General features: G+C 38.5%; 1 protein-coding gene across 6 annotated transcripts in view; it reads right to left on the reverse strand.

Moving 5' to 3' along the window:
• Positions 1-22,127, reverse strand: part of TMTC4 (transmembrane O-mannosyltransferase targeting cadherins 4) — an 88,580-nt gene that overhangs the window by 11,023 nt on the left and 55,430 nt on the right. For all 6 annotated transcript variants that reach the window (XM_028526448.2, XM_036011428.1, XM_028526445.2 and 3 more), the window contains 4 exons: positions 19,272-19,351; positions 18,994-19,101; positions 18,746-18,887; positions 688-802 (listed from right to left, as the gene is read on the reverse strand). In XM_028526448.2, the coding sequence (XP_028382249.1) occupies positions 688-802; positions 18,746-18,887; positions 18,994-19,101; positions 19,272-19,351 (445 nt within the window). The remainder of the gene's footprint in view (positions 1-687; positions 803-18,745; positions 18,888-18,993; positions 19,102-19,271; positions 19,352-22,127) is intronic.

Here is a 22,127-nt window from a genome sequence, read left to right on the forward strand (position 1 = left end):
CCATTTTGGCCAAAGTCTGAATATTTATCATTTTGAAGTACATGTTCTATACTTTAACTGGAAACAAGTGAGCATTTCTATACACACTGATTAGATGGTTTACTAGCTTTACATTTTGCCAAATTAAAACTATCATTTCTTTTGAGATGCTTGGATTTTTAAAACTAGAAGAGCAGAGTAACAATTGATCAAGTCTGCTAAGGGTTAAGAAACCAGATCATCAAGTTTATCATTAGCATTATATCTAAAATAAGAATCTCTGGGTGTAGGTTTGAAGGCATCTCCTTTGGTTATAGTCCATGAATTTCAGAGCATGGACCTAATACCTTCCATTTCATAAGCCCATTAGTCACTCTTGTTCACTTCTGTTACTTCAGTGTCCTAGATGATCGGCACTGCTAGATAACAGGCTTCAGAGAACTAAGATATTAGCACATATTGCCCTTCATTACTCTACACCAATTTTAAGCAAAGTGTCATTTTCCCAAACATTCATATTCTATGGCAAAAGAATCTCCATTTTCTAGAAGAATAGACATTTTGTAGTGCAAAATATTAATCCCATAGTAATTAAAACAAAAAAACTAACACACACTAGGGAAAAGCCCATAATAATCTATATTTCCTAATTATGGTACTGTGCCATGAAACAATTTCCTCTGATGTACATAATTCCCCTTTCTGTACCTGTGTTATCGAGGAGTATGATCATGTTGTTCCAAGCCAAACTGTGCTCTGGTTTCAGCACAGTAGCATTTCTCCAGGCATTCAGTGCATCCACATGGCGATTTAGATCTGCATACTAAAAGTAAACCATAGACCAAAAAATTAATTTTCCAATTTTTTCTTTGTCTCCACAAGACATAATTAAAACCAAACCCAAAATGAAATAAAACCTAAAGTGCATTTATTGAGTTTCTAATTACTTATATTAACTCATTTAATACTCAAAATAATCCCAATGAAGTAGATAACAATCTCCATTGTAGAGATGAAGCAACTGAGGCACAGAGAAATTAAGTAACTTGTTCAAAGTTATCTATCTAGAAATAGTACAGCAGGCATTAGAACCAGGTGGTCTAGTTCCCAAACCTACATCTTACCTATAACCCATAACTTAGTGATTCCAGGTGTCAAGTAATATTTTAGACTACTGAAGAGAGAGAAACTACAAGTCTAATCATTAGCCTTTTTCTAGAAAGACTTCACAAGTTCATCTTCAGTAAGTTGTTATTTAAGAAAACTAAATGTTTCACATTCATCTTGTGCCTCTTCCTGCCTACATCTAAGCTTCACACAAAACATTGTAAAACGCCTGGGCATTTGGAGCTTGTTAGCCTCCTTTAGAAAGGAGAGAATTGTTTGTTGCTTTCTTATGACTGGCAATGTTGTCTAACATTGGTAACAGAATACCAAATAGCTGGCTCTCAATTTGTATAGTTAACAAAAGTGTGCCAAGGGAGAGTGATGGATTTTTTGGCAGGTGACCTTCTTGCCCCATTTAACTCAGTTCAAATGCACATCTCATCTAAACAAACTTGCTTCCTCTAACTCTGCAAAAAGTACAAATGATAGCAATTTATCAGTGTTAAAGGCTATTTCCTTACTTACTGTCAAGTCTGTCTTTTCCTTAGATAATAAAAACAGTTTGACTTGTCCTATCACCAAATAGCAAATGGGTGGCATATTATATTTAATATGCAATGGGTGGCAAAAAATATTTAATAAACTATGGAAACACTTACAAATATCCATTTGCTAAAGAGATGTCAGAATTTCCCATGAGACTAAGAAACTCAAGTTACTGTATCTTACCTCTTAAATGAAGAAATATGAGAAGTTCAAAATCTTAAAGTAATTTAGGCTGCTAACTATACAATATTTATATCTCTCTATATTTGATGTTGTTATTGATTACTTGGTCAATTATCTCCAGCAAGTGACATGCATTTGAGTAGACAAAATCTGTGGTGATGTTCTAACAACCCAGGAAAACTATAGTAACCTAAAACTTCATTTATGCAACAATAAAATCCTTCACATATTTTGCTATTTATTACTATTATCATTATTACTATTTATTGAAAAATAACAACAGACTGAAATTTATTTTTATTTTGTGTTGATCTTCACCCTTTTCTACAAAGTGAACAAGCACTTTAAGGAAAACAGAGAAAAATGGTAATTTAGCAAGAACTACCCAACCAGAATGTGGATACAGCACATGTTATTTACTATTGGTTCTATGCCTGTCCTTCTATATTCTGCAAACTATATTCTTCAGGGTCCTGTGCCCCTTGGCTCCTTGTTAAGTTTCTGCCGATGAGGCTGTGGGAAGAGGGGTGTAGCCATTTCCACCTACTTTCACTCTCGCCTCTCTGTTTTTTGGCAGTATCTTTGAAGTGGCTACGTCCCTTCCTCCATAGTCCGGAGGAAAGAAGCAGTGGTTCTTCCTTCATCACCTTAGCTCTAGAGGTGTGGTAACTCCCAAGATGGTGGCTCCTTCTGGTGGCACCACTTCCTTCTATTTGTTTCCCCAACTCTAGGGTGTCCTTTTACCCTCTGAGTTAATATCACCTTTCTGTTTTTGTTCTTCTGGCCTTCCAATAACTGTCTAACCAATTCCCTATATCAAATCTTCTCCATTTAAATACTAAATATGGTTTCTGTTTTCCTGAATTCAGACTGATACAATTAGTTCTTGCATAATGAACTGTCTCTAGTAATATCTCCAGTCACTAGTATTACAGTTCTCTAATATCAGTAATATGTCCCAAATAATCCAGCTCTTGCCAATTCCTACTTCACAAGAGAATGGCATTATATCCATTTCTTATCTGGGCCCAGAAATCAAAATACATTTCTATCTCCTGTTAGTAAACAGTGACTAAGGAGGATTTTTAAAAAAGAAAATTTCAAGTTATTAAGTTCCTTTTATTGTCCAATATATAAATGTGTTGGTTGAGCTATTAAAGGTTAAGCTCTTAATGCTTTTAAGCTATCATGCAGGAAAAACCTGGATAATTGAACAACAATGGAGAGCAAAATCTTTAAATAAGAATTATTGGCAGAAGGAAACATAGGAAGATCATTTCACAGTAGCAGAATTAGTAAGCAATATAAATGGAGAGTAGTACAAAATCTTCTTCTATTTAATAGCACACATGATCTTCTACATGAAAGTTGGAATGAATACCAAGGACTGGAGCACATGATAAAACAGTGTATTTTATATTCCATCTTCCTTTCTTGGGACATCACTCTTACAGAAGCCGTGTTTAGTATAAATTCTCTATTTTTCAAATCCCAAGGAATTGCAGTGACAGGCAGCTATTAGGGGGAGGGAATAAGACTGTTAAATATTAGGGCTTTTAAAGCATAAGCTACAAGGCTGTAGGCAGACATTAACTTTGCAGGCAATGATCTAAAAGAAAAGCTACATCCTGACCACTGTGGTTCAACTGGTCGGTCATTGTCCTGCAAAGCAAAAGGTTGTAGGTTCAATCCCCACTTGGGGCACATTTGAGAGAGAACAGACCAATGTTTCTCTCTCACATCAATGTTTCTCTCCTTCTCTTTCTGACTTCCCTTCCTCTCTCTCTAAAAATAAATACATAAAATCTTTAAAAGAAGAGCTACTTCAAAACAAAAGAAGAATGAAAAAAAGAATTCATATGGATATCAACTATGGTATATCATGCGAGTACTAGTTTAAAAGACAGTAAATAGGGACTATAACCCCTGTAGTAACCACCAATACAAGGATTCGGGTAATACCCAATTTACTCTGCTCCAGTCCCAGCTAGCCCCTATTTTCATTTAATCAACTTTGCAAGGGTCCGCCCTGCTTTGTATGTGGCAGAATATTTTGGTTTCCACTTACATCATTATGGTAAAGTTTTACTGTGTTTCCAGCCCCCATCCCAGAGAGAACAATGTAGAATTTCAAACTATGCCACCCCAAATATATCGCTTTGGCATAAGGATTACTGCACTAAAAGCATCTGAGATTCAACTAATGTGGAAAGAAGCTTTCCTGATCTAACTTAGGGCAGAAACTGAGAAATAAGGCCTGTCATAAATTTCCTCTCCTGGTGAAGATTTACGGCCATGAAGAAGACAGAGCTGCACAAACAAACCTCACTTTATTAGTTTTCCCATATATTTATGCCACCCTTGGAAGCCTAAAACTTCTTTGTTTTTGTCACTACTCTATGAATTCACTGTTCTTAACCCAAAGCCCAAGTTAAAACCATCCCTTTGAGTTTCTCATCACTGAGTTTCTCTTGCATATAGGCATGCTGCATATGTTAATAATCTGGTTTTGTTTTGTTAATCTATCTGTGGTCAGTTTAATTTGCAGGGCCTCAGTCAGAAAACCTAGGATGGTAGAGGAAAAAGTTTCCTTTCTTGACCTATGTCAGTTTATCACTAGAATAGTTTTAGCTCTCCTCAGGTCTTCAGATTTCATAGGGAAAGCTGTTACAAAGCACAGAATTTTAAAATGTAAAATACTAAAGAAATGCATACAAGGTCAAATAGCTCTAGAGAAAATTACATGAGACAACAGAAATATTTTGCTATCAATGTCCCTTGTTCAAACATCTTGGCTGTTCCATGGATTCCCTCACATTGCTGCCATCTTCCTCCCATTTCCAGGGAGAAATAATTCCTGTTTTTCACAATAGACTAAGTATACAGAGATGGTGTCTTCCTATGATATATCATAACCAAAACATGTTTTCTATTTTTCAATAATAAAAACATAGAAGCCACTTCACTTTAAAATTTATAACAGAAGCAATATGTGCACATTAAAAGTACAGAGTGGGAAAGGACACCTGGTATCTCCCATTCCTAAAATCCTACCTCCCCAACTCACAAAATCATGGCTACCTAGTCCAGAAACAAAGTAGTGAGGACCAAACATTCCCATCATGGTAAAACCGGAAGTCTGGCTTTCTATACACTTTAAGGCAGTAAATGTTTCTTAGGTTGCTCTCCCCAGACAGTCTCTTCTGCTCTCACCTGGTCAGTCTGTCTGCTCAAAGTTCAGATAGATCTGCTTTCCCAGTGCAAGACCGACAACTGGGTATTATAATCACTCAGGAAATTTTGTTGGTAGGTTTGTAAATATGAATCCCTTATGGAGCTTTTGATTCCCTAAATCTGAGAAAGAGTCAGAAAACTTGGATATACAACTGGTTTTAAAAACCATTGGTTTTGATAGCACAAAGATTCTACAAGACCATGAATGAAGCTCCAGGCCTTTAAAATGAAAATAAATAGGCATCTATTTAAAACAGCTTCAATGCTGTTTTAGGTTAGGCTGTATAAAATCTATGAAATTATATGTAAACTTCCTTTAACAATCACATTACTACACATTTTTCTGGTTTAATTTAAAATGTGCAAAAACTTTTTCTATTAATTTTATTGAATTTAAAAACTAAATAAATTAGGAACATATTCAGTTTCTTAAAATAAAATTAAAGGGTTGAATGGAGAATATAACCATCTTATTTAAAGAATTTTGCAGGATTCCCAGCCGAGATGGAGGTGTAGGTAGATATACTGTGCCTCCCCCCACAACCAAAAGAAGGACAACAAATTTAAAAACAAAAAACAACCAGAACTGACAGAAAATCAAACTGTATGGAAGTCTAATAATCAAGGAGTTACAGAAGAAACATTCATCCAGACAGGTAGGAGGCTCAGAGATGGGCAGCTGGGAAAAGGAGGGCTCAAGACAAGGCAGCAGCTAGAGGACTGGGTAGGGTGATGTGGCAGCTGGCGGAGCAGTCAGTCCCACATTTGCATGCAGATAAACCAGAAGGAAGAACTAGGGAGCGAGACACACTGAGCAACCCAGGGTTCCAGCTCTGGGAAATAAAACCTGAAACCTCCGACTGAAAAAAATCTGTGGGGGTTGTGGTGGCAGGAGAAACTCTCAGCCTCACAGGAGAGTTTGTTGGAGAGACCCACTGGGTCCTAGAATGTACACAAGTCCATCCACCCGGCAATCAGCACCAGAAGGGCCCATTGCTTATGGATAGTACAGGAAGTAACTAAAAGTCAGTAGGGGGCTGAACAAGCAGCATTGTTCCCTCTGAGACACTTCCCCCACATACAGTGCCACAACACAGCAATGTGGGTTGCCCAACCCTGATGAATACCTAAGGCTAAAAAAAAAAATGGCCCAAATGAAAGAACAAATCAAAGCTCCAGAAAAAATACAACTGAGTGATGAAGAGATCGCCTTAAGGTGAATGTGTCAGTGCTGTGGGCGCTCTCCTGCATGTGTGCCTTGGACTGTGTGTTGGCATCCTTTTGCATCTGAGACAGATGTACCCAGGGTGTGTGTGTATGTGTGTGTGTTGGGTACGTATGAGTGAGGGCATGTCCAGGCCTTAGGTGTGTGTGGCCTGTATAGGCTTGGGGCCCTGGCCCTGATGCCAGCCTTTCATCTCTGAGGGAGGGGTGCTGGCCTAGCTAGGGAGCCACACCTGAGGTCCACTTGCTGCCCTGGTCCCCCTGCCCTTCCCACCAACATTTCTGGGTATTTGAAATATAGTTTTTGTGGTTTTGATAGCCCCCGCCTCTTGTAGGTACTTTACAGAGAGACATCTGGGGTGGGGTAGGGTGGGTTGGTTTTGTTCATGCATCTGAACCTATCAGATGCACAGTTCAAAACACTGGTAATCAGAATGCTCACAGAATTGGTTGAGTATGGTCACAAAATAGAGGAAAAAGTGAAGACTATGAAAAGTCAAATAAAGGAAAATGTACAGGGAACCAACAGTGATGGGATGCATACTGGGATTCAGATCCACTGTTTGGAGAATAAGGAGGAAATAAACCTTCAACCAGAACAGAATGAAGAAACAAGAATTCAGAAAATTGAGGAGAAGCTTAGGAACCTCCAGGACAACTTTAAACATTAAAACATCTGAATCATAGGGGTGCAAGAAGGAGAAGAAAAAGAGTAAGAAATGGAAAACTTATTTGAAAAAATAATGAAGGAGAACTTCCCCAATTTGGCAAGGGAAATAGACTTTCAGAAAGTCCAGGAAGCCCAAAGAGTCCCAAAGAAGCTGGAATAAGGAAGCATACACCAAGGCACATCATAATTACATTAGCCAAGATCAAAGATAAGGAGACTCTTAGAAGCAGCAAGAGAAAAGAAGACAGTTACCTGCAAAGCAGTTCCCATAAGACTATCAACTGATTTCTCAAAAGAAACCTGATAGGCAAGAAGGGGCTGGAAAGAAGTATTTGAAGTCATGAAAGGCAAGGACCTACATCCAAGATTACTCTGTCCAGCAAAGCTATCATTTAGAATGGAAGGGCAGATGAAATGCTTCCCAGATAAGGTCAAGTTCAAGGAGTTCATCATCACCAAGCCCTTATTATAGGAAATGTTAAAGGAATTTATCTAAGAAAAAGAAGATAAAAACTATGCACAGTAAAATGACAACAAACTCACAACTATCAATAACTGAACCAAAAACCAAAAAAACCAATTCAGCAAACAACTAGAATAGGAACAGAATAACAGAAATGGAGATCACATGTAGTGTTATCAGCAGGGAAGAGGAGGGGGAGAGTGAGAGAAAAGGAACAGGGAATAAGTAGCATAAATAGTAGGTAGAAAATAGACAGGAGGAGGTTAAGAATAATATAGGAAATATAGAAGCCAAAGAACTTATATATATGACCCATGGACATGAAGGAAGGTGGGGGTGGGGGAAATGTTGGTGGGAGTGGGGGTGCAGGCTGGAGGGGAATGAAGGGTGGAAAATGGGAAAACTGTAATAGCATAATCAATAAAATATACTTAAAAAAGTTAAAAAATAAAAAAATTTGCTATTTGTGGGTAAATCTTTTTTCCCCAGTTTTATTAAGATATAATTGGCATATAACACATGTAAGTTTAAGGTATTATATAATGTGATGATTTGACACATAAATATGAGGTCTGTCCAGAAAGAGTCCATGCATTGTTATATAATGAGAATAGTTTGCATGACATTGATATAACCTGGCAGCCAATGAGAGTGGACTGGACTGCACATGTGTGAACAATGATGACTTTACTGTACTAGTCAACAGGGGTGGTAGATGCTATTGAGAAAGTGTGTGTACTGTATGGCTGTCATATTCAAAATGACTGAGTAGAGTAACAAATTTGCATCAGATTTTGCATTAAGCTTTAACATTCTCCCATGGAAACTAGTAGGGTTATTCAAAAGGCTGCAGCTAGGCAACTGGTGATTGGAAGTTTCATGATGAAAACATGCCCACTCATGCCCTTGTCCAGAGTTTTTTGGCAAAACATCAAATCACCCAGGTGACTCAGCACCCTTAAACCCCAGATCTGGCACCCTGAAATTTCTGGCTTTTCCCAAAACTAAAATCACCTTTGAAAGGGAAGAGATTTCAGACTGTCAATGAGATTCAGAAAAATATGATGGGGCAGCTGATGGCAACTGGGAGAACTGTGTGAGGCCTCAAGGTGCTTACTTTGAAGGGGACTGAGGTGTCACTGTCTTCTGTACAATGTTTCTTGTATATTGTATCTTTTTCAATAAATGTCCCTATTTTTCATGTTATATGGATGGATACCCTCTGGACAGATCTCATATACTGCAAAATGCTTATGACAACGGGGGTAGTTACCACCTCTCATCTTACATAGCTGCTATTTCCTGGTGCATGGTTATTTTCTTTATGAAGAAAATCAAGTGCTATAATGATTAAGCTGTGCATCTTCAGAGAGGCTTTTCAGAAACTGACAGAATCTATTTCATCATCATTTATCAATATATGTTGTCAGATTTTAAGGTTATTGGACTTATTATAGAACTACTGCTAGAATATTTATTTGAACAAAGAAATAAACGACTAAAAAAAGAAAATCCAAGCAATTAACTCTTTATATTCTGTTAGTAACTAAAAAAAAAGAAAGTTATTCTGAAATTATTTTCTACTTCCATCAAATAATCTCAAAACCATTTCTGATAAATCCCATGCCCTCCTGAGCTTTCTTCTGTGGGAAGAACAGTGATCCACAGGAATACCATGGGGTGTGGGGAGCTGTCCATGGAGGAACAAGAAGACAGAAATCACATGATGAAAATCCAAGATGGAAGCAGAGTAGGTGAAAGCTACACTCCCTTCTCCCAGGACCAAAGTGGAACTGCAACTAAAATATAATCAACCTGAATAACCAACTGAAGACTAGTTGAAAATAAATCTTATAATCCAGGATTTACAAAAGGCACACTGAGACTAGTAGGGAGGGCAGAGATGAGAAACGGGCTGGCTGTACTCCCAAAGGTGGTGGCTGAGATTCTCAAGGGATATCTCAGATTTGACAGTTTCCCCTGAGAAGCATGGGGTCTTAAACCCAATCCAGGATCCCTAGCTCAGAGCACTAGAGCCAGGGAGAAGTGCCCAGATAACATCTGCCTGTGAAAATCAGAAGGCATTCTCTTTGTCAGGGAGAGATGGAAGTTTGCTGGAGACACAGGCAACTTCTCAAAGGCTGATGCACAAAATCTCATTCTCAGCCACTCACCCTGGGTTCTGGTGGAGGAAGGATGAAACAGATTAGAGTCACACAAGAAAAGACTGGGTTTGTGGACTTCTGGCCAAGGTGGAGGCATAGGTAGACACACTTTGTCTCCTCACACAACCAAGATAGGAACAACAACAATTTAGAAACAAAATAACAACCAGAACTGACAAAAAAAAAAATGGAATTGTATGGAAGTTGGGCAACCAAGCAGTTAAAATAGACATGTTCATCCAGACCAGTAGGTGGGGCGGAGTCGGGAAGCCCAGCGGAGAGGGGTCTCAAGAGTATTGGGACTGGGCGCATTAGACTGTAGCGGGCAGACCCTGGGCATGCAAGTGACTGCTGGCAAACCCTGGCCAAGGGGTGGCAACCGGCAGATCCAGCGAGGCGGCGATTGTGAAGCAAGGCACTGCGCATAATCCAGGATCCCAGAGCTGGGAAATAGAGCCTCACGACACTGACTGAAAACACCTGTGGGGGTTGAGGTGCAGGGAGAGACTCCCAGCCTCACAAGAGAGGTTGTTGGAAACACCCATGGGGTGCACAAGCCCACCCACATGGGAATCAACACCAGAAAGGCCCAGTTTGCTTGGGGGGAGTGGCAGAAGGGACTGAAATCGGCAGAGAGCGGAGCAAGCGTCCTTGTTCCCTCTCAGACCCCATCCCCACATACAGCATCACAACTCACCAACTGGGTTGCCCCACCCTGGTCCCTCATATATAACAGGTGTGACCAGACCAAAAAAAAAAAAGAGAGAGAGAGAGAGATGGCTCAAACAGAAGAACAAATGAAAACCCCAGAACGCATCCTGTTAAGCGACCAAAAGATAGCCAACCTATCAGATGCACAGTCCAAAACACTGGTGATCAGGATGCTCACAGAATTGGTTGATTTTGGTCGCAAATTAGATGAAAAAATGAAGGCTACACAATAAGTGAAATGAAGAAAAATACACAGGAAACCAATAGTGATGGAAAGAAAGCTGGGTCTCACATGAATGAAGTGGACCACAAGAAAGATAGAAACGACCACACAGAAAAGAATAAAGAAATAAGAATTCAAAAAAATGAGGAGAGGCTTAGCAACCTCCAGGACATCTTTAAATGTTCCAACATCTGAATTATAGGGGTACCAGAAGGAGAAGAGGAATAGGAACAAGTGGGAAAATTATTTGAACAATAATAAAGGAGAACTTCCCCAATCTCGCAAAGGAAATAGACTCCCAGGAAGTCCAGGAAGCTCAGAGAGTCTCAAAGAATTTGGACCCAAGGAGGAACACACCAAGGCACATCATAATTACATTATGCAAGGTAAAAATGAAGCAGAGAATCCTAGAAGCAGCAAGAGACAAGGAGACAGTAACCTGCAAAGGAGTTCCCATCAGACTGTCAGCTGATTTCTCTAAAGAGACCTTGCAGGCAAGAAGGGACTGGAAAGAAGAATTTGAAGTCATGAAAGTCAAAGACCTACATCCAAGATTGCTCTACCCAGCAAAGCTTTCATTTAGAATGGAAGGGCAGATAAAGTGCTTCCCAGATAAGGACAAGTTAAAGGAGTTCATCATCACCAAGCCCTCATTTTATGAAATGTTAAAGGGACTTATCTAAGAAAAAGAAGATAAAAAACATGTATAGTAAAATGACAGCAAACTCACAATTATTAACAACCACACCTAAAGCAAAAGCAAACTAAGTAAACAACTAGAATAGGAACAGAATCACAGAAATGGTTAGCAACAGGTGAGTGAGAAGAGGAGAGAGGGGTAAAAGGTACAGAGAATAAGTAGCATAAATGGTAGGTAGAAAATAAGGGGAAAGCAAGAATAGTACAGAAAATGTAGAAGTTAAAGAATTTATGACACATGGACATGAACTAGAGGGGGGAATGTTGGTGGGAGAGGGTGTGCAGGGTAGAGGGGGATGGAGGGGGGTAATGGGATAGCTGTAATAGCATAATCAATAAAATATTTTTTTAAAAAAGACTGGGTTTGTGAGTCTAGGGAGAGCACTGAAGGGGCAGCCACCAGGATTCTTATGCTAAGTCACTCTCCCAAACTGCAGACACCATCTTTTTTGGGTGAAGCATGCCCCTCCATATGGCATCAGCAAGGGGGTAAGCAATAGCTCCACCTTATGGACTCCTTATAGCCCTACCCTGCAGAGATCGGGCACTGCTGAGGAGTTAGTTGCCTAGGTTGGAGTGTAGAAGTCTGGGCATACTCACGGGGTGTTAGTAACTGAGTTGCATGGCTTTGGGATGGGGGCCATTCCCCTCACTTTCCCATGAACCTGACTGTTGCCTCTACCTCATGGGAAATCTGATAGCTCCATTCTTCTGGCTCCAAGGGCCCTATGCTCCTGACTTCTAGTGATTCTACCCTGCCAATGTCTGGAGAAAATCTGAGGCCGACTGAGTTCTGTGGCTATAGGGCAGGGCCATTTTCATTTGCATGCCTGAGCAGTGCAGAGCTCTCCCTCCTCCTGGACAAATCTGTTTGGACCTGATAAACTCTCCTGGCCTCATCCTGGTGACTCCCTGAAATCCCACCCCACCACAAAGGTGTGCAGACACCCAGTAAGTGGTAGCTAGACTTGGTATACCTTGGGACATTTGCTGGGTGGCGTAAGACCCTGCATCAGCTCTGAGGTTGAACCTGTACCAATGTGGTGAACACCAATTGCCCCTACCTAGTGACTCACTGAGAACCTACCTCATGCAACTTGGGTACCATGAGAGGCTCTTTCAGTGGCTTAGACTAATAGGCAGCTGACAGGCAGAGGCAGAAGGAGGTAGATCTTGGGGTACCTTGGCACTTTTGCTGACCTGCCCCTGTACCCAGTGCTAGGAGAAGCTAGCCAGGCCCAGCAGAGACAGCCACAAACTGTGGATCGCTTTGTAGCTACAAAAAGGCTGCCCAGGGCCAGTCGAAGGCAGTATCTGATATTGGACTGTACTGGAGTCCCACCCAAGAGGCCCCAAAACCAACACACACAATGTCCAGCTTTAGACAACATCAGAGCAGGACCCAATTAGCTTCACAAGTGGTGTATCCCAAAGCAGATCTTGGCAGGCACCAGATTCTGCTGGGGTGAATTCCAATTCATATGGTCAGCACCCACATGACAGCTTGTAAGCCAAGGTACAGATCAATCCTCACAGTAAGCCAGCTGGAGGGTCAACCTCATGCACAAAGAGGCCAATAGAAATAAAGACTCAATTACAACATGAGGGCCCACATAACCCACACAAGGCACGTTCCTGGAGCACCCAGCTCAGGTGATCAAGGAGACTGAACCACTGGTCCCAAAGGACACCTACCATATAAGGCCACCAAACCAAGACTGGGAATCATAGCACACCTACCTAATACATAGAAACAGAAAGAGACAGACAAAATGGGGAGGCAAAGAAATATGCCCCAAATTAAAGAAAAGAAGAAATCTCTAGAAAAATGAATTAATGAAAGGAGGCAAGCAATTTACCAGATAGAGAATTAAAAAAAATGGTTATAAGAATGCTCAAGGAACTAAGGACTTCAACAAAGAAATAACAACCATAAAAGGATATAGAAACCATAAAAAGAATCAGTCAAAAGTAAAGAATACATCTGAAATAAAGAACACACTAGAAGGGAGAGGTTGGACAAAGCAATGATTTGGAAGGCAAGGTTGTAGAAAACACCTAATCAAAAGCAGTAAAAAGAAAAAAAGAGTTAAAGAAAAATGAGGATAGTTGAAGGGACCTTTGGGACAACATGAAGCATAACAACATCTGCATCACAGGGGTACCAGCAAAAGAAGAGAGCAAGGGATTGAGGACCTATTTGAAGAAATAATGACTGGAAACTATCCTAACCTCATGAAGGAAAAAGGTACACAAGTCCAGGAAGCACAGAGAGTCCCAAAAAGATGAACCCAAAGAAGCCCAAACTAAGACACATCATAAGTAAAATGAAAAAGTTTAAAGACAAAGAGAGAATCTTTTTTTTTTTTTTTAAAGATTTTATTTATTTATTATCTTTTTTTAGGGAGGGAAGGAAGGGAGAGAGAGAGAGAGAGGGAGAGGGAGAGAGAGAGAGAGAAACATCAATGTGCGGTTGCTGGGGGTTATGGCCTGCAACCCAGGCATGTACCCTGACTGGGAATTGAACCTGGGACACTTTGGTTCCCAGCCCGCACTCAATCCACTGAGCTACACCAGCCAGGGCTACAAAGAGAGAATCTTAAATGTAGCAAGAGAAAGACAGTTAATTACCTATAAGGGAGTTCCCATAAGACTGTCAGCTAATTTCTCAAAAGAAACATTTCAGGTCAGAAGCTACTAGCAAGAAATATTCAAAGTGATGAAAAGCAAGGACCTACAACTAAGATTACTTTACCCAGCAAGGCTATCATTTAAAATTAAAGGAGAAATTCAGAGTTTATCAGACAGGAGGAAGCTTAAAAATTTCATACCACCAAACCAGTATTACAGGGATGTTAAAGGATTTTATTTAAAAAAGGAGGAGGAGGAGAAGGAGAAAGGGAGAGGGGAAGAGGAGGAGGGGGAGAAGAAGAAAATACAGAGGAACATAATTAAAAGAATAAAATGTCAATAAATACATACATGTCAATAATCACTTTATTTTCAGGGAGAAAAGAAGGGAGGGAGAAAGAGAGGGAGAGAAAACCAATGAGTGAGAGAAACATTGATTGGTTGCTTCTTGCACACCCCCAGCCTGGGACCTGGTCTGAAACCCAGGCATGTACTCTAACTGGGAATTGAACTGGTGACCTTTCGGTTTGCAGGCTGATCCACTGTCTGCATATAATTATTGCTCAATCCACTAAGCCACAGCAGCCAGGACTCAATAATCACTTTAAATGTAAATGGCTTACAAGCTCCAATCAAAAGACATGGTAGCTGAATGGATAAAAAAACAAGACCCATACATATGTTGTCTACAAGAGATCCATCTCAGAATGAAAGATGGAAACTAAAAGTAAAGGAATCATAAAAGATTTCATGCAAATGGAAGTAAAAAAATGCTGGGGCAGCAATACTAATATCTGACAAAATAGACTTTAAAAACAAAGGTTATATTTAAGGGACAAAGAAGGACATTATATAATGATAAATGGAACAATCCAACTAGAGAAGATAAGCCTTGTAAACATTTATGCTTCCAACATAGGAGCACCTAAATATGGAAAGAAAATCCTGATGAACATAAAGGGAGATATCAACAGTAATATAGTCATACTAGGGGTTTTTAACATCCCATTGACATCAACGAATAGATCTTCCTGACAGAAAATCCACAAGAAAACAATGGTCTTAAATGACACACTAGGCCAGATGGATTTAATAGGTATCAGAGCATTTCACCCCAAAGCAGCAGAGTACCAGAATATACTTTCTTTTCAAGTGCACATGGAACTTTTTCTGGGATAAACCACGTTAGGCCACAAAACAAGTCTCAATAAATTTAAGAAGACCGAAAACATATCAAGCATCTTCTCTGACCACAATGCTATGAAACTAGAAATCAATCACAAGAAAAAAACTGAAAAACACACAAAGTTATGGGGAATAGATAACATGTTACTAAACAATGAGTAGGTTAACAATGAGATCAAGAAAGAAATCAAAAGGTACCTTGAAACAAATGAAATGAAAATACAAAAACCCCAAATCTAATGAAAAAGCAGTGCTAAGAGAGAAATTCATAGCATTACAGGGTTACCACGAGAAACAAGAAAAATCTTAAATAATCAATCTAACTTTATTATTAAAGGAACTAGAAAAAGCAAAATAAACAAAATCCAAAGTGAGTAGAAGGAATGAAATAATAAAGATCAGAGCAGAAGTAAACAGAGTCTAAAAAGACATACAAGAGAGCAATGAAACCAAGAGCTATTTCTTTGAAACAATAAACAAGAATGACAAAGCTTTAATGAGACTCGTGAAGAGAAAAAGAGAGAGGGCACAAATAAATAAAATCAGAAATGAAAGAAAAGTAACAACTGACACCAGAAAAATACAAAGGACTGCAAGAAAATATTATGAATAATTATATGACAACAAATTGGACAATCTGAATGAAATGGATAAATTCCTAGAAACATACAATTTTCCAAAACTGAATCAGGAAGATTCAGAAAATCTGAATAGACAGGTTACAAGTAATAAAATTGAAGCACTAGTAAAGAAAAATTCCCAACAAACAAAAGTCCTGGACAGGATGGCTTCACAGGAAAATTTTACCAAACATTCAAAGAACTAACTGCTATCCTTTCCCAGCTATTCCCAAAAATTCAGGCAGACAAACACTCCCAAGATCATTTTACAAGAACAGCATGTCATTCTAAAACTGTATAAAGATACTATAAACAAAAAAAATTATAGGCCAATATTCCTGATGAACATCAATACTAAAATTCTCAAGAAAATATTAGCAAACAGGATCTGGCTACACATTAAAAGATAATACACTATGATCAAGTAGGATTAATTCGAGGGATGCAAGGTTGGTAGAAAATCCACATATCAATAAATGTGATTCACCACAGAAACAAAAATGAAGGATTAAAATCACATAATCATATCAGTAGATGTAGAAAAGCATTTGATAAATTCCAGCACTGATTTATGATAAAATGCTTAGCAAGGTGAGAATAGAGGCAACACACCTCAATGTAATAAAGGCCACATATGACAAACCCACAGCTGACATCATACTTGATAGGCAAAAACTACTAGTGTTTCCCTTAAGAGTGGGGAGAAGACAAAGATGTCCACTTTCACCTGTCTTATTCAACATAGTACTGAAAGTCCTGACCACAATCATCTGATTAGAAGAAGAAATAAAAAGGCATCCAAATTGGAAAGGAGGAAGTAAAACTGTCATTATCTGCAGTGATATGATACTGTATCTAGAGAGCCCTAAAGATTCCACCAAAAAAGTGTTAGAACTGACAAATGAATTCAGTAAAGTAGCAGCATATCAAATAAACATCCAGAAATATGTGGCATTTTTACACTTCCTCTAAGGAACTAGAGGAAGGGAAATTTTGAAAGCAATTTATTTATAATTGCATAAAAAAAGAGTAATGAAAACACCTAGAAATAAATTTAATTGAGGATATGCAAGACCTGTACTCAGATCATTATTAAGACACTAGAATTAACATCATTACAGTGTCCATACTACCGAAAGCAATCTATAAATTCAACACAATTCCTATAAAGATTCCAATGATGTATTTCACAGAACTAAGACAAATATTTCAAACACTTACATGGAATCACAAAAGACCCCAAATAGCCACAGCAATCTTGAACAACAAGAACAAAGTTGGAGGAATCATGCTACCTGATATCAAACTATACTACAAGGCCATAGTAATCAAAACAGTCATATAGAATAATTAAAGATTATAAAGAGCCCAGAAATAAACCCATGTCTTTATGGTCAATTAATATTTGACAAAGGAAACCAAAAGATACAAAGGGGTAAAGACAGCCTATTCAATAAACACTGTTGGGAAAACTGGACAGATACATGCAAAAAAAATGAAAGTAGAGGACCTTCTTACACCATAGACAAGAATAAACTAAAAATGGATTAAAGACTTAAATGTTAGTCTAGACACCATAAAAATCCTAGAGGAAAATGTAGGCAGTAAAAACTTAGACACTTCACATAGCAATACATTTTTCTGATCTATTGCCTCAGGTGAAGGAAACAAAAGAAAAAAAATAAGACTACATCTAATGAGAAAGTTTTTGCACAGCAAAGAAAATCATCAATAAAATAAAAAGACAGCCCACTGAATGGGAGAATATATTCACTTATGACATATCTGAAAATAATATCCAAAACTTATACAGAAACTTATAAAACTCAATACCAAAAAAAGTTCCAATTAAAAAATGGGCCAAGAAACTCAACAGACCCTTTCCCAAAGAGGAAATACAGATGACCAACAGATGCTCAACATCACTAATTATCAGAAATACGAAGTAAAACCACAATGAGATATCACCTCACACCAGTCATAATGGCTACCATCAATAAATCAATGAAGAAGTATTGGTGAATGTGGAGAAAAGGGAAACCGTGTACATTGCTGGTAGGAATGCAGACTGGTGCAGCCTCTGTAGAAAGCAGTATAGTTATGTCAAAATATTAAAAATGGAACTGCCTCATGACCCAGCAATTTCACTTCTGGGAATATATCCTAAGAAACCCGAAACACTAATTAGAAAGAATATATGTACCCCTATGTTCTTTGCAGCATTATTTACAGTAGCCAAGATTTGGAAGCAGCCCAAGTACCCATCAGTAGATCACTATTCGGCTGTGAAAAAAGAAGGAAACCTTATCTTTTGTGACAGAATGGGTGGACCTGGAGAGAATATTATGCTAAGTGAAATAAGCCAGTCAGAGGAAGATCAAGTACCACATTATTTCACTTATGTGTGGAATCTAATGAACAAAATAAATTAGCAAAATAGAAACAGATTCATAGATACAGAGAACAAAGTGACAGCTGTCAGAGGGGAGGGGGGCTAGGGGGTTGAAAAAAAGGTGAGGGGATTTAAGCAAAGAAAAATAAACTTCATAGACACGGACAACAGTATGGTGATTACCAGAGGAAAAGAGGCAGGGGGAGGACTTGATTTGGGGTAGTGAACACAAAATACAATATACAAATGATGTATTATAGAATGTATACCTAAAACGTATATAATTTTATTAACCAATGTCACCCTAATACATCGAATACAAATTTTTTAAAAATCACATTATGGGTTTTTAAAAAAATTCTCAGTATTATTTGTGCTTTAAAAACAGAGAAACTGATGTTTATCAGGAAGTTATCTGTTGGAGTGCTGTTTTTAGGGCAAAATGGACTTTAAAAATTCTAATTTATTCCTTGGTCTGACCTATTGCCTTTGTGCTCTCTTAAGCTTGGCTAATTCGTGTTAGGTGGCTCTCTAATTAGAGCTTAGAAAGTTAAATATAAGAAAATCAAATAGCTACCTTCAAATGAGATAAACCTAAGTGAAAGAACTTTATAAGATGGAAAATGCTAGTAACGGTGTTACTACCTACATTTTATTATAAATAAAAAAAAAACAAGCTTTTATTCCATAGCCACAGGCCACCTTATACTTACTAAACGCCCAAGGTTGTAGTAACAATCTGGGTATTTCCGTCTGTGTTTGATTGCTGTCCGGTAACTTCTCTCAGCAGCTTCAAACCGTTTCAGGCTGTTCTGCACTATGCCTAAATTCATCCATGCAGCAGCAAAGTCTGGCCTGGATGAGCATTTTAAAAAGGTAAACAAGGAAAAGAAAGGCTTAGACCCCAAAAGGCAGGAGCTCATTTCTTTTCCCCTAACATAATTAGAAAAACAATGCTTACTGTATTTGTACAGCCAAAGACAGCAGCTCCTCTGCTTCCTGTAGCTCGTTCCTTTCTTTTAAAATATTTCCAAGATTATTCATGGCATGAACATACTTGGGATTTAATCTGGAAATGGGGAGAAATACCAAGCCACCTGTAGATGCCCAGTATTTTTCACTAAATTCTTAGGAATTGGCAAAGATATCTTATAGTTGGAATCTTTAAAGGGATAGTTTTTTAACCCTAGAAAGTTAAAACAAGCCATGTATATAAGTGAGACAAGATGCCCTCAGTACCTCACAGCTTCCCGGTAATATCTGATGGCAGCTGTTTGATTGCCTTTATCAGCCAGGTTTTTGCCAACATTGTAGTGAACCTGAAAAAGAGATTAAAAAACTTGGTCATTAGCTGATAGATTTCTTTCTTTAGAGCTGGGATACCTATGTTATCGTCTAACTGAAAACAAAAGATAATGGTATTTAAAAGAAAAAACCACCCACCCACCAGAACTTTAGCTAAAATCCTACAGATACTCAGTTGCGGGCTTGCGTGTGCGTTAATCCCTCTAAGAAAAGACTTGAAGAAAGGGAAGTAATAAGCAGATGATACCACTAAAGTACAAGAGAAAGATATTTAACCAAAGAACTCACCAGAGAAAAATGAAAAATTAGGAAGCTGGGCTGGTTTTATAGCTAAACAAACCCTTGACTCCTCCTCCTCTCACATATCCATTCCCCACTGGGATACCACCATTCTACTTTCTATGAACTTGACTACTCTAGGTACCTCATATAAGTGATATTGAATAGTATTTGTGTTCTTATGACTGACTTATTTCACTTAGCATAATGCCCTCAAAGACTATCCATGTACTTGTCAGAATTTCCTTCCTTTTTTAAGTCTGAATAATATTCCACTGGTATATTCACACCACATTTTCTTTATCCATTCATCTATTGGACACTTAGGTTGTTTTTATCTTTTGGCTACTGTGAATAATGCTGCTATGAGACCCTGCTTCCAATTTTTGACTCACAGATGGAAACCTATTGAAAATTCTCAGGATATCTTAATGTGAGGGCACTGGAGTACTGGAGTGGCCAACTCATTATATATATAGAATGAGCATATATATATATGGTCTGGGAAAAGTAGATTTCTGGTTGTAAATATGCAAAAACAGTTTATTGTTTTATAATTATTTGTTAATTATTGTATCATTTTCCATACAAAGAACTATAAATCTACTTTTGCCACACCCTGTATATTTCTGAAGAACTAAAATGGTTAATTTTGTGCTATGAAAATTTTACCTCTATTTTTTTAAAAAGAACTTTTAGTGATTTAATGGTAAAGTGGACTAGAAGAAACAGGACTCACAGATAAAAACCTAATGGAAGTTCTCAGAATATCTTAATGTCAAGGCACTAGGGTAGCCAACTTATGGTATTTTCCCAAGAGTACATGGGCTCCAGATAAATTACAAGGAAAGGAGCTGGGACCTAAACTAAGGCCAGCGAAGCAGAACTGCACAGAATCATGAGGACTATTATCAAAAGTATTTATTGATCATCATAAGATTCTTTTGGAGGCTACAATATAAGGGTCAATAGCAATCTCAGAAGAGATGATACTATAGAAATTAATTCAATTAGGTGTATTAAGTGATTAATAACAATCACAGAAACACCAGCAGCAGGCAGGTACAGAGAGAGGGCATGAGCCAGGTGCAGGGATCCACACTGAACATGTATAGTCTCTTCTCTTCACAGCATCCCTAACAGGCAGCTGCTATCACTCTCCCTTCTGAGTTGAGGGACTGCTTAAGTGTTGTTAAGCATCTTCCTCAAGGTTCTGGTGCTGGATTTGAATCCAGGACCCAAAGATCAGATCTGCTCTGTCTTACTGTATCACAACTCATTTAGTAGGGAGCTGGGTAAAGATGGAGCTGACTATTCAAGGTGATTTATAGAGCCACTCATTTATACCATCTATTCTTTTCTTAAAGTAAAATAATGTTTCTTTTAGTGTGTTAAGGGCTGAATTGTGTCCCCTGCCCAAAATTCCTATGTTGAAGCTCTAAACTCCAGCAGTTCAGAATGTAACTGTATTTGGAGATAGAGTCTTTAAAGAAGTCATTAAGTTTGCCTTGGCTGGTGTGGCTCAGTGGATTGAGCACTGGCTTGAGAACCAGTGGGTCCCTGGTTTGATTACCAGTCAGGGCATATGCCTGTGTTGCAGACCAGGACAGATCCCTAGTAGCAGGGGGTGTGAGAGGCAACCATACATTGATGTTTCTCTCCTTCTTGGTCTTCCTCCCTTCCCCTCTGTCTAAAATAAATTAATTAATTTTAAAAAAAGAAGCCATTAAGTTAAAATGAGGTTCTTAGGATAGACCTTACCCCAATCTGTCTGGTGTCCTTATAAGAAGGGAAATTTGGACACACAAAAAGACATAGGGATGCATGAACACAGGGCACAGGCCATGTGAGGACACAGCAAAAAAAGGTGCCCGTCTGCAAGCCAAGGAGAGAGGCCTTAGGAGAATCAACCTGTCAAACACACTGATGTTGGATTTCTGGCCTCCAGAATGTGAGAAAATAAATTTCTGCTGTTTAAGCCTCTGGTATTTTGTTATGGCAAACTAATATATCATGAAATGCAATAATGGTTTAAACACATTGAAGTAGCATGACATTCAAAGACTTCCAAACCTCTTCTGAAAATATGAGCACATTCTGCCTCATCAATGTCGTCCTACAGTCAGAGCACATAAATACTTATATTTCTAGAAATATAAATACTTATATTTCTGAAAGGGGAGGAAGCAGCGCAACACTCTTTAAACACATATGTAACAGATATTTGTTTTATAACTGCCAATTTAAAGCTCACACGTTTATTTTTACCAAATCTAACAAAACAAACCACAAGCAGGGATATCACGGGTGATAGAAATGAGTACTGTTCCACAGCACACTGCATAATTTAAACTTCCTAAACCAAATTACTGTCCATTTGTAGGTATTATGATCTTCAAATTATAGCTTGGAGGCTAGTTAATACTATGGTCAGACTCACATTTTGAACAGTATGCTCTAAATGGTTTGATTTTGTGCCTCCCTAAATTCCAGCCAGTAAGTGCTACTTCA

This window comes from Phyllostomus discolor, chromosome 11 (assembly GCF_004126475.2).
Source record: "Phyllostomus discolor isolate MPI-MPIP mPhyDis1 chromosome 11, mPhyDis1.pri.v3, whole genome shotgun sequence".
Classification (NCBI taxonomy): domain Eukaryota; kingdom Metazoa; phylum Chordata; class Mammalia; order Chiroptera; family Phyllostomidae; genus Phyllostomus; species Phyllostomus discolor.